General features: G+C 41.7%; 1 protein-coding gene across 1 annotated transcript in view; it reads left to right on the top strand.

The window, feature by feature from the left end:
* Positions 1 to 12,047, top strand: part of TTLL5 (tubulin tyrosine ligase like 5) — a 253,665-nt gene that overhangs the window by 155,908 nt on the left and 85,710 nt on the right. Inside the window, exon 28 of the mRNA XM_065871649.1 lies at positions 2,472 to 2,626. Within this exon, the coding sequence (XP_065727721.1) occupies positions 2,472 to 2,626 (155 nt within the window). The remainder of the gene's footprint in view (positions 1 to 2,471; positions 2,627 to 12,047) is intronic.

The raw sequence follows: 12,047 nt of genomic DNA, 5'->3' as shown, positions 1-12,047 counted from the left end.
AATCTCCAGCTATACTGTTTATACTAGACATGGTAAAGTATGTACCTTTCGTTTATTTTCCTGCTGTTCCACTATAAATTATTAATAAACCTCTTTTATGAGGTTTTTGTCGCAACTGACTGAGGCAGTAATTGGAGAATGTGTTAGTTTTCATAAAGACCTTTCCACTTTGTAGTATCTTTATAAGCTCCAAGCTCATGTCTAATTTGAAAAGCCTAATATTTAGTGCCAGGGGTCAGGGCAAGAAGGAGAAGGGCTCAGTATGGGACGGGGGTGAGTTCAGTCCTACAGGGAATCTGTTTGATCGTCCGAGAACCTGGCCTTTGTTGCCACTAGGTAGGGTGCAGGAAGAAGGGCAAGGTTCTTCAGAGGCCCTGGGGGCCAGAGAACACTGCCCTAATCTGCCACACTGTCTTCCCCACCCTTTCATCAGCGTGGTCTTTCTCCTCCCCTGGTGGTGGCAGAAGGGGGTCAGAATTGACAAGCCAAGGTTGGCTCCTGAGGCTTCCTCTGAATCTGGGGCCCCACTGGAGTGTGCAGTCTGAGTGTTCCGGCCCCCAGCCTCCATAGACACCGGAGATCACTCCTGACTTAGAGAAAGTGGCTTTCGTCACAAGAAAAATATTTGGGTCCTTTGGTGTGAAGACACAGTCCTGGGCTGTTGTCACTGAATTCTGTAACTAGGAATGAAGCACTATACTGTTACTAAAAATGACTTATTTTCTTTCAGAATTATCCGATTTTTTAAAAATCCAGAATTCTTCTATTTGTAAATGTCAAAATTGTTAGCTTCCTGGGACACTTCATAGGAGGACACTTTTCTTGGAATTCATATCTCCTCACTTCACTATTCCTTAGTGTCTCCTACTCAGCACCCTGCATTCAGCTTTGAGTACACCCCCTCTTTTCAGCATCCCCTGTACATCTCATTTGAAATGCTTCTTGAACCATCCTTTCTTTTCTGATTCCACCCTTTCCAGCCAGGTTTTAAGGTTATCACCTCGCACCTGTATTTTTCATAATAACTTACATTTTTTTCTTTTGGATTATAAAAGTAATACATGCCCTTTAGAGTGTGTGTCTGTGTATATGTTCATTTAAGGAAATTGCTTCTGCCCTCTGTACAGTTTCATATTGTGATTTTGTTTTTTAACTTGAGATATCAGCATGTTACTATTATCACTAAGTATTCTCCAAAAACATTCTAATGGATACATAATATTCCCTTATATGTTCAGAGCAAAATTTATTTAACATATTTATTTAACATAATTTATTTAAATACTCTCAGCCATTTAGATCTTTCCTTTTTCAGTATTAAAATCAATGCTTGTTTTCAATTTCTATTCCCAGCGTAGTGTAGTGAGTAAGAACGTGCGATTTGGAGTTTCAAAGACTATGGTTCAGATCCTGGTTCTGCCATTTATTCCTAGGCCTCAGTTTCCTTCTTTGTGAAGTGGGGATTATAATAGTACTTGCCAATAGCATTATGACAGTTTGAATGAGATGCATGTAATATACTCGTTTATACAGAGCTTGGCACATTGTAAGTGCTGCTAAATGGTAACTGCTATTATAATACTCACCTCATTAATGATCCGCAGTTGTTTTTTTAGCGTAGTTCCTATAAGTTAGAGTGTAACATCAAAGTGTACAAATATTTTGATACTTTTAATAATATATTGCCAAATTTATCTGTAGAAAGATTGTACCAATTAATAGTCTCATAAATAGTGTAAGTACATATCTAATATCACCGTTGCCGTGGTTAGGTACTATATTTTTGGTTATTATTTATGTCAGTGTAACATACGAAAATGTTATAATTTACATTTCTTTGATTGACAGTGGAAATGACTAGTTTTAATGGTTTAATTGGCTAATTATATTCCATTTTTGTAAATTGTTTATTGAAGTCAGTGCCCATTTTTCTATTGCCTGTGCATCTTTTTTCTAAATCAGTGAGTTCTTTATATAGTAATTATTTATTATTAATAAATAAATAATAATAAATATTATTAAATATTATAAATTATTATTTATTAATAATAATAATTATTTAAACTAAAATTTATCGAGCATTTAGAACTTTCATATGACACAAGGGTCAGAAAGGCTAAGTAGTTTGCCTAATTCTTAGAACCTTGTGTGACACAGAGTAAATACTCAGTAAGTACTTGCTGTTTTTGTTATTAATCTTTGTATTTCACAGCACCTCGCATAGTATGGTGCTTTGCACATAGTAGGGGCAGAATAAATACTCGTTAATTTATATTGACACTAGCCACCCTCACCTGTGCTCTTGGATGTGCACAGATGCCAGCCTTTAACGAGTGCCTTTGTGGCAACCACTGTTTAAGCTCAGGTGGGTCAGCATCTCCTGGACTCTACGTGATTTTCCCCATTATGATTTTAATGATACTTTTCTAAAACTCTGTAAAATCAGGTTATTTCCCTCACTTCATTTCTAGGTAACAAACCTGAATTTGGCAAGTGGCGTCATAAACGGAAGCAGTGCTTCAACTCCCCACACACTTTGGCCTGTCATCAGTCCTAGTGGCCCAACATGGTCAATACAGTCAGACCCCCAAGCTCCTGAGAGCCACTCCGCCCCTCCTGGAAGCAGGTATGTAAAGGGCGATGGTGCCGGCATTTGGGTCACACAGGGGCAGTCATTCTCACTTTGAGTTCCCTGCACAGGCACCAGCAAGACAAGTGCCTTCCCCTCGTGTCCTAATCCTCTGGTGCTTGAATATAGGGCCTCATTTCACTTGTAAGACAGTTTGTGGGCAAATCAAATGAAAAGGAAATTTCTGATACAGTTCAGCAAGTTCACTTCTGGGTGGAAGAGCAAGAATTTATACTATGCTTAATCCTTGCTCACAGTCAACATTTTTGTGTATTGACTTTGGACATTTTCTCCTTGTCTCCTAATTCTTTTTTTGTACCTTGTATTACATTGTGTTTCAGTAACTTTGGACTCTTTTCTTTTGAAGCACATATTTTATATGTTTTTATGTAGGTTATCTAATTAAACTCAAACAGCCTCCCTGGACAATGTTCATTTGGAAAGTGGGAAGGAAATTCCCTTTATGTAGTTGAGCAAAGTGGCAGAGGATAGATCCAAATAGATTCTGGCCATAACGTCAGCAACTTCTGATTTAAAAAAGAAACCACTGTATTGGATTCTAGTCTCGATCTGTATTTCAAGTTCCCCTGTACAAAAAACGTAAGAAGAAACAGATTCCCAGTACATCTTGCTTTAGTGGCTATTAAATATGGGGTTAATTGCATCTGTCCCTGAGTCAGATGAGCTAGAATGGAATGTGACTGTTACAATGAAGTATTCCAACCAGCTGAGATATTGTTCCCTCCAATAAAGACACTGTGCCACAGGTGTCCCACCAGCTCCCTACCCCAGGCCAGCACATCAGCCTCTGCCAACCAGCCACCTCTTTGGATGCTGCCCTGCCCTGAGGTTGGAGGGGTGACCGAAGGCTTGGGCATGGAGGAAATACCTAATTGTTGTTCAAGTATCTGTTGGTGTTAGAATGATTACTTAAGGAACTAATTTGGGAAGCAGAGACTCTGCCCAGGAAGCAAGATAAACATAAGCGCATTACATCATGCTCTGGTACGGTGTCTTTCATACCAGTGATCATTGTGGTCAAGGGTGAAAAGAATCATCTCAATTTAGAATAATGAAGAGTTGAAGACCAAGAGGCAGGACTTTTGAAGACAGGACATCCTCCCACACTATTCTCTTCATAGGAGAAGTCTGTCCTTTGGTGATTTATGATTCCAGAGTAACCGCATTCCTAAAACATAAGTCGTAAAAAAGAAATTCTGTTTATACCACAGAGCTTTATTTTCCATATAAAATATTTCCAAATATTCCATTTTCATTTTACAATCAGAGGCTTGTTTCTATGGAAAACACTTTCTGTGCAATCTTGGATATATTGTCTATATGACAAGGCTGCAACCGTTTTCCATACGGTAAGCAAAATGTCAAGACTATACATTTTGGAAAAATAGTTTTAGCTTTTTTTTTTGGCTGCACCACAGGGCATGCGGGATGATGAGATCCCCAACCAGGGATCAAACCCGTGCCCCCTGCAGTGGAAGCTCGGATTCTTAACTACTGGACTGCCAGGGAAGTCCTGAGTTTTAGCATTTTTCATACTTGTGTTTGGAATAAAAATTATGGCTGGGTTTTGAGCCTTCTCTTGGTGACACCTTTTAATGCCGAGACACAGAAAGATGAAGGGGTCCATCAAGGTCAGAGGCAGGACCTAGGGTGCAGTGCTGTGAGTGACCTTCTCCCAGCCAGACTGTGCTCATGGGCTGTGGTAGAATGCCACATGATACGATCGACTTCAGAACCACTGGCACCAGGAAGTAGCCCCTGCAAAGCCCCCTGGTCTTTCCCTTTGGGGGTTAGTTGTACCCATAACAGCCGTCTCTTCACCTACTCTTCAAGCTCGAGGGTCAGTTCTCTGGCCCCATTCTAGTCCAGGGTAGCCCTGGAAAATCTCCTTTCCCCCCAACCCTCAACACTGTGCAACCTCTGGTTGCCATGACAGCCTGCAAGCTCAGCTTGGGAGTTCCAGTTCCATGTGGAATTCCCAGAGATACCCACCCTAAAGAGCCTTAAATGAATTCTCAGAGGTCCTTTCAGAACTGACTATGACATGGGCCCCAGCCAGCCCTCCCTCAGGCATTCGCTCTGTCCCATGCCCCAGTTTCTTTATTTACCTGGTAAGTCACTGTTTTGTGGATATTTATTTAGTCTCTTGTTGTTCCTTCCTTAGAAGTAAGGGTGACTAAGTTTCATGAATAAGGGATTAGTAGCTTAGAGATGTGAGTTTTATTACTGAGTTTTACACTAAGTGACCCTAAACTATTCATTTAATCTTTTTATTGGATAAGCATACTTATGTGTAAACTGGCCTGTTTTGGGAGCTTTTAGGTTGTTCTTAAAGCACTTTGATCTCCCTGGAAGTGGGTGCTAAGTAAATAACATGTCCTCTTACTTGTACATCTACAAAAGCATCAGTGGATTCCAGTGCTGATAAATTCTCATAATTCACTCAACCAGGGGCTGTCCTGTAAACAGTAAAAAGATGTAAAGAGAATCCAATGCTGGCTGTACTTTTCATCTGCATCTTGGAGGATTCAGTGACTTGGTAGCCACAGGAATGAAAACTGGTGACTCACAAGAACTCAGCAAATGGTGTTATTTTTCATTTCCCTGTGGCGTTGCTATTGTTCTCAATTTTATGGATCACACAAGTTTTCACCAGACAACCTTGTTCTTCCCCCGCTGTTTGGAAACCACCCCACATGTAGCCCAGGGCTGTCGTCTCCCATTGGGTCAGTGTGAGCTCAGCCCAGCTCCTCAAATCCCTCGGTTCCTTTGGTCTGTCTGGAGTCCCTGTTGGAGCTTTGTTGTGGGAGAGGAAGGCAGAGAGCCCACGCCTTGCCCAGACAGTCTGAGGCCTGGCCGTGGAGCTTGCAGTTCCCTAGACACTCGGAGTTGGACTTGGCCAGCCATTCCTCTGTTGTTACTTTTCAGAGGTAATAAGTGAGATTAATTGCAGGCCATTCTCCAGAAGAGAATGTAGTCAGGGCCAAATACAGTCACATGTTTAGAAGCCTGAGGTGTGCCTTCGAGCAAGGCCAATTGAGAATTATACAATCTGGCCTCCAGGATGCAGGTACCGAATGTCCGCGACCTCTTTTTTCTTAAAGGGATTGTATTTGATTTCTAGATGCTGATACCTGGGTACTAAGCTTTTCTTTAGCCAATGAAATGGGTCGGGTTTTTCAAGCTGCCTTTTAATTATCTGTTTTTCTGGGTACCCGGGGAATTGTTAGGAGCTGAGATTGATGTGCAGAGGCATCTCCTCATTACCGCCAGCCTTGCACAGAACTGGACCGTGTCAGGGAGGAGCATTTTCTAGGTGAGGAGAGCATCTTTCTTTGGGAGACCTGGAAGGGTTACTGTAAAGTTCTGGCTGCTGCTTGGAATGATTTGGGAAGGACAGGGCCTCAGACGGCTTGGCAGGAACCTGAGGCTCTGTTTTTTTCCAGTCCAGCCCTTCCTCGTGGATCGAGCTGTCAGGGAATCCCACGAATGTCTGGCTTCTGCCCCTTTGTATGTTTTTCCAGCATTTGTCATTGAATTATTTTTATCCATCTCTGGTTTTTTCACACATGCAACCTGGGGATTTATCTGTTCCTCGATGTTAAAGGTGAGGGAGGTTGAAGGCACAGTCATGAGTTTGTTCTTTCTTTCTGTGACAGGGCAAGACATCGTGGGCCTAGGCTGTGTGGCCTGGTAGCCTCTACTCTGGAAAACAGCTGTATGTCAGAACTTTAAATTCTGTACTGGGGAATGGGATACAATGAAGCCCCAAATCTTGGAAAATTGGGTGATATTTCATGTCACCTTGTTCCTCTGCCCTCTTACTCTTTAGTTATAAATTATAGTCTGGTACCTTTCTTTACATAATTTTTTGAAACAGATTTTCAGAGATTCTGATACCAGTTTAACTAATACTTTTCTCCCTTGTTTTAGATTATTTCTTTTTCTAAAAAAATACTTATTTTTTTATTTATTTATTTTTGGCTGCATTGGGTCTTCGTTGCCGAGCGCAGGCTTTCTCTAGTTGCGGCGAGCGGGGGCTACTCTTCATTGCGGTGCATGGGCTTCGCATTGCGGTGGCTTCTCTTGTTGCAGAGCACGGGCTCTAGGTGCGCAGGCTTCAGTAGTTGTGGCTCGCGGGCTCTAGAGCGCAGGCTCAGTAGTTGTGACGCACGGGCTTAGCTGCTCCGCGGCATGTGGGATCTTCCCAGACCAGGGCTCGAACCTGTGTCCCCTGCATTGGCAGGCGGATTCTTAACCACTGCGCCACCGGGGAAGTCCTAGCTTATTTCTCACGAATGATTCAGGACTCTGACTTCCCATCTTTTCATTTTCAGTTCTCAGAAATATTGAGTTTATTTTCTTTAATAAAACATGTTCTGTTCATTTTCTATGTGTCAGGCATTGTGTTAGCTGCTGGGAGTAGCGGCAAATAAGACAGAATCGTCCCCAGTCTCCCAGAGTTTACTGTCCAGGATGTATCTTCTATGCTGTCGGCGTAGTGCTGAGCGCTGGGTAGGGTCTAAAAGACTGAAGACCTGGTGTTGGATCACTAAGAGGTTACTGTCTAACAACGAGAAGGAGCCACATACACATGGAACAGTTAGGAAACAGTGTTGGGCAGCATATAACAAAAAGATTTAAATTGTGTGACCCAGGCAATTAGAAGAAAGAGAATCAAGAAGAGGGTGTAAGGATTTAACCCTGTCACCAGCTACAACATGGCTGAACCTTGAGGACATAATGCTAAGTGAAATGAGCCAGTCACAAAAGGACCAATACTGTATGATTCCACTCCTATGAAGTATCTAAAGTCGTCTAAATTGTAGAAACAGAAAGCAGAAAGGTGGTTGCCAAGGGCTGGGGGAGTAGAGGAGGGGGAGTTAGTGTTTAACGGCTATAGAGTTTCTAACTTGCAAGATGAAAAAGTTCTAGAGATCTGTTGCACAACAGTGGGACTGTACTTAACACTACGGAACTGCAGTCATAAAAATGGTTAAGATGGTAACTTTAAAGTTATACTTTTTTTTTTAACCACAATAAAAAGAGAATAGGAGGAGGAGTGTGTGAGGTTTTAAAAGAGAGCCCCATAGTTCTGCAAAAATTATTCAGCGACCAAAATGCTAAGGCTTTGTTTCCATTTTCTTCCTCTGTTTAGGGGAATTATTCTGAAAATAGTCCTTTAAATGTTTCTATTTCTTTAAAAGTATGTTTACTTTATTTATTTATTTTTTTTTTTGCGGTACGCGGGCCTCTCACTGTTGTGGCCTCTCCCGTTGCGGAGCACAGGCTCCGGACGCGCAGGCTCAGCGGCCATGGCTCACGGGCCCAGCCGTGGCGCGGCATGTGGGATCTTCACGGACTGGGGCACGAACCCGTGTCCCCTGCATCGGCAGGCGGACTCTCAACCACTGCGCCACCAGGGAAGCCCAGTATGTTTACTTTATAGGAAAGGAGGCCATCAACCCCTGTTAAGAAGATGGCGGAGTATAGTGAAAAGAGAAGGGACTTCAGGGTTTGCCTTCCTGAGTGTATGACCTTGTGCGAGTTGCCTAGCTTCTCTGAGCCACAATTTCCCCATCTGCTTAAAAGTGCAGATAATAATACCTACCTCATTCAGTTGTTGTAAGATTTAGTAGAGTTGTGCATGTGAAAGTAGCCAGTATAGTGCCTGGTTTTGGTGTAGGTTCTTGATACCACTTAGTTCCCTTTCCAGGAAAAAAAAAAAAAAAAAGGAGAAACTTAAAATTGGACTTGCTTGGGATGTGGGATTGCTACACTCCGTGTTTTAGTATCTGGTTTAGAGGAAACTGGCCATCAGCCATATGCAGTGCACTCCTGGAGCTGGATCGCAGAGATGTAGCCTTTCCAGCTGAGGAAGGGCCATCAGAGTGGGGCCCACAGGAGACTCTTCCTTTTCTTTGACCCCTTTGTTGAAGGGTGACTTCTTTCTACTTAACAGGCCCTTCCTCTCTGCTATCTTCTTCTGAATGTTGAAATTTCCATTGCGGCTCAATGTTCCAGCCAGTAAACACTCATATTTTCCATCCATCCTGGGGGTCGAGCTTTGGGAGAGCTTTCCTCTGGAGGAGTTTGGAGCTTATAATTTTGTACTTTATCCTGTTATATAAACAACACTCTGTAGCCAAAGAGCACAATCACAAAAAGAAACCACTTTTGGGGGGCCTAAAAACAAAAAGAAACTCTTTCTTGTTCAGAGTTCTGTAGAAGTGCTATTTCTCTCATCCTCCTTCCTTCCCATAAAACAAAGTTTACCTGACCTTCTTCCTCCTGAGTCTTAGCTCTTAACCACTCCTTCCCCTTGAGAAAAACGCTTCTCTGGCACACGGGTGATAAAGGCCTGAACTTCTATCTGAAATTCCTCTGCTTCTTTTCTCACTCAGCCAGACACATAACCTCTCAAGGGTTATGCTCTGTGTCAGTTCAAGCTCTGTGACAGATTCTACAGTTCCTCCTTCACCAAGAGAGCTGAGTGCTGTAGGTGTTTGTACCAAGGCCAGAGTCACTGGACTTCTGCCTGTTGAAGGAATGTTGGTAAACTTTGGAAGTGTGTCAGAGATCGCTGGCTGGACATCATACCAAGGCCTAGGCAAAGTAAGTTAGGGAATGTTTGGGCCTAGTATCAGGAGTGGAAGACGGGGGTCTTTTCTTATCTGCAAGCCAGAATAAAATGCAGCTTGCTTTGTGGTTTGCCAGTGTAGCATTTTTCCAGTTCCGTTTGCCTTCTCCCCTCCCTCTCAACGCATTAAAGATAAACTACCTTATATACATTTCCTCAGGATTAACACACACACATGCACACTCGGACACATACACACAGAGTCATTGTTAGAGGCAAGACTCTGTCTTATTTAGCTGTTCACTTTGTAATTTGATATCCATCCACAATTGATGATTATTTTGGTTTTAAGAGGACCGAATGACAAAAATCCATGTACAAGCTGAGTGAGACTCCTTTTCTAGAATTAGGGAATTTTATCACAGTTACTTAGTTCATAATTCAGTTTAATTCTCACATGGTTTTTCTGTCATCTTCTATCTTTCCAACATAGCTGTTTACCAGCCCTAAAAGAGTTTGGAAAGAACCACAGTGGTGAAGAAACACTATATCTTTCTTTCTGACTCTTGTAGAGAAACACTGATGATCCATTTTTAAAGCTTACTTAATGTTGACTCAACAAATTTAGGACAACCAGCTGGCTTCACTGAACCTTTAGCTAAAGACCTCATCCTACCCTCCTGCCCGTCTTTCTGCTGAAAGACTCTCAGCATATATTACTGACCGAGTACAGCTAAAATATCAATGCTTTTTTTTTTTTAAGTCCTAGGATTTAAGAGGCTAAAAGGAAAAAAATCTTCCTGTATCTATATTTTAATAAAAGAAAACAATAGACTCATACGGTCTGAAAAGGAGTACAGGTTCTCTCGTCCCTGCAGCCCTTTTGAGGAGCAAAATTTTGGTGTAAGTTCTGGTTTTGGTGTGGTTTCCTGATAACTCTTGGTTCCCTTTTCAGAAAAGAGAAAAACATAAAAAATTAGACTTGCTTCGGATACGGTATTGCTACACCACTGAGTTCAGATACAACTGGCCATCACTTACATGCACTGTCATATCGTATCACGGTGACAAGTGACAAAAGCAGTTATACCTAATCACAATGCTCAGGTTTACATTATTTGTTTTTATAGTGAAGTAAGGATCTATATATTAAAATTTTGATTATAAGCTATTAAAATGCTCCTAAGGAAAAATAAGAGGAGCTAAACTTAAAAGGTAACATTTTAATATGGAGCCAAGTGTTCTTTGGGAAATGCGAGTAGGGCTAGAGTGAGAGAGGCAATATATGAGAGCTTAGGAATTCAAAATGTCACATCATGTGGCAGGCCCACGTGTTAGTAACAAGTAACAGTAGAACTCTTGTCCTAATTGGACCATTCTTATGCTTCAGAGGCAATAAAGGGGTGTTTTTTGGCTTTCATGAATTATCAGGCTAAGACTTGTATTAATTTGGCTTCAAAGTCAATAATCAATGCCACGTTTTGCCTGGTTTTTTAAAAGAAGTTTTACTATCTTTCTGTAATGAAAATGAAATATGGGTGCATCTCAGTAAAGTGACTATAATCTAGAAGGCTTTAGATGAGAAAATTAGGCTCTCTGGCACCACAGGTAAGGAAACCATAAGGGGGGTGGGTAATAAATAGGTTGTACCTAAAGGCTACAGGAAATCAAATTATGTTCTTGTGAAACTGGGTTGCACCAAGCAAAACTGAGCAGATGAAAAAATCTGTCTATATTATTTGTATTCTCAAATATCTTGCTAGCTGCTTGAACCCAACACTGACATTTGAAATACAAGACCCTAAGAGAAGAGTTTTTTTACCTTCTTCACCAAATATTTAGTATATTGAAATACTTGAAAAAGAAGAAAGGTGAAACTGGTAATAAGTAATGTTCCAGCTGGAAAATGGCTTCATCTGGTAGTTGTTAAAACAATGTTATCCTAAAAAAGTTAGCATGTTACTGAATATCTCCTAAATGCAAGGCATGGGGCTCACTCTGAAGGAGGTAATAGGGTCTCACTCTGTCTGGAGGAAAGTTAATAGTCACTTAAGTTACTAATGCAAGTATTGTAAGGCAATATGTACTTAATTGTTGACGAAGAGGATTATGCTGTTAAGTGGTACAAGTTCAGAGGAGAAATTGATCACTCTGACTCGAGAAAGTGGCAAAACCTTCACGGAAAAGAAAGGTGTGTGAGCTGACCCTGGAAGGGCAGCTGGGGCTTGGGTAGGCAGAGAGGCTAAAATGAATCAATCAAGAGGTAACTGCACATTTACTTTGTGCTCCATGCTTTGCGAGGATCTATGAGAGGATCAAGAAGTGTGCTCCACAGTCCTGTAAGTTAGAGCTGACACTCAGCAGGGCGGTGTAGAGAATACTGCCCTGGAAGTTTGCTTATTTTTGGCATGTGAAATATAGAGCGAGTGATTAAAGGGGGGAGGGCATATGGACTCAGTGGAGCTCGCGGTTTAGAAAAGGTACTAAAGAAGGGTGGAAATCTAAGGCTCTGCAGAGGAAGGGTTTAAGGTAGAGTTTAAATACATCCTAGATTGTATACAGGCTGCAGACTCCTGCAGAAAAGGAGAGGAAGAAAAAGAGAGATAATGTACAAGGTGTTTAAGGCATTTTCAAGGGAGAGTGAATGGGAACCAGTCCAGCTGATAAAATGCATTAGTCAAAACACTTTGAGTTTTGGGGGTTTTTTTTTGTAAATTTATTTATTTATATTTTATTTTTGGCTGCGTTGGGTCTTCGTTGCTGTGTGCGGGCTTTTCTCTAGCTGTGGCGAGCGGGGGCTCCTCTTCGTTGCAATGC

Source organism: Phocoena phocoena, chromosome 2, assembly GCF_963924675.1.
Source record: "Phocoena phocoena chromosome 2, mPhoPho1.1, whole genome shotgun sequence".
NCBI classification, from domain to species: Eukaryota; Metazoa; Chordata; class Mammalia; order Artiodactyla; family Phocoenidae; genus Phocoena; species Phocoena phocoena.
Note: the sequence above shows the minus strand (reverse complement) of the source record. Positions and strands in the feature narration are given on the sequence as shown.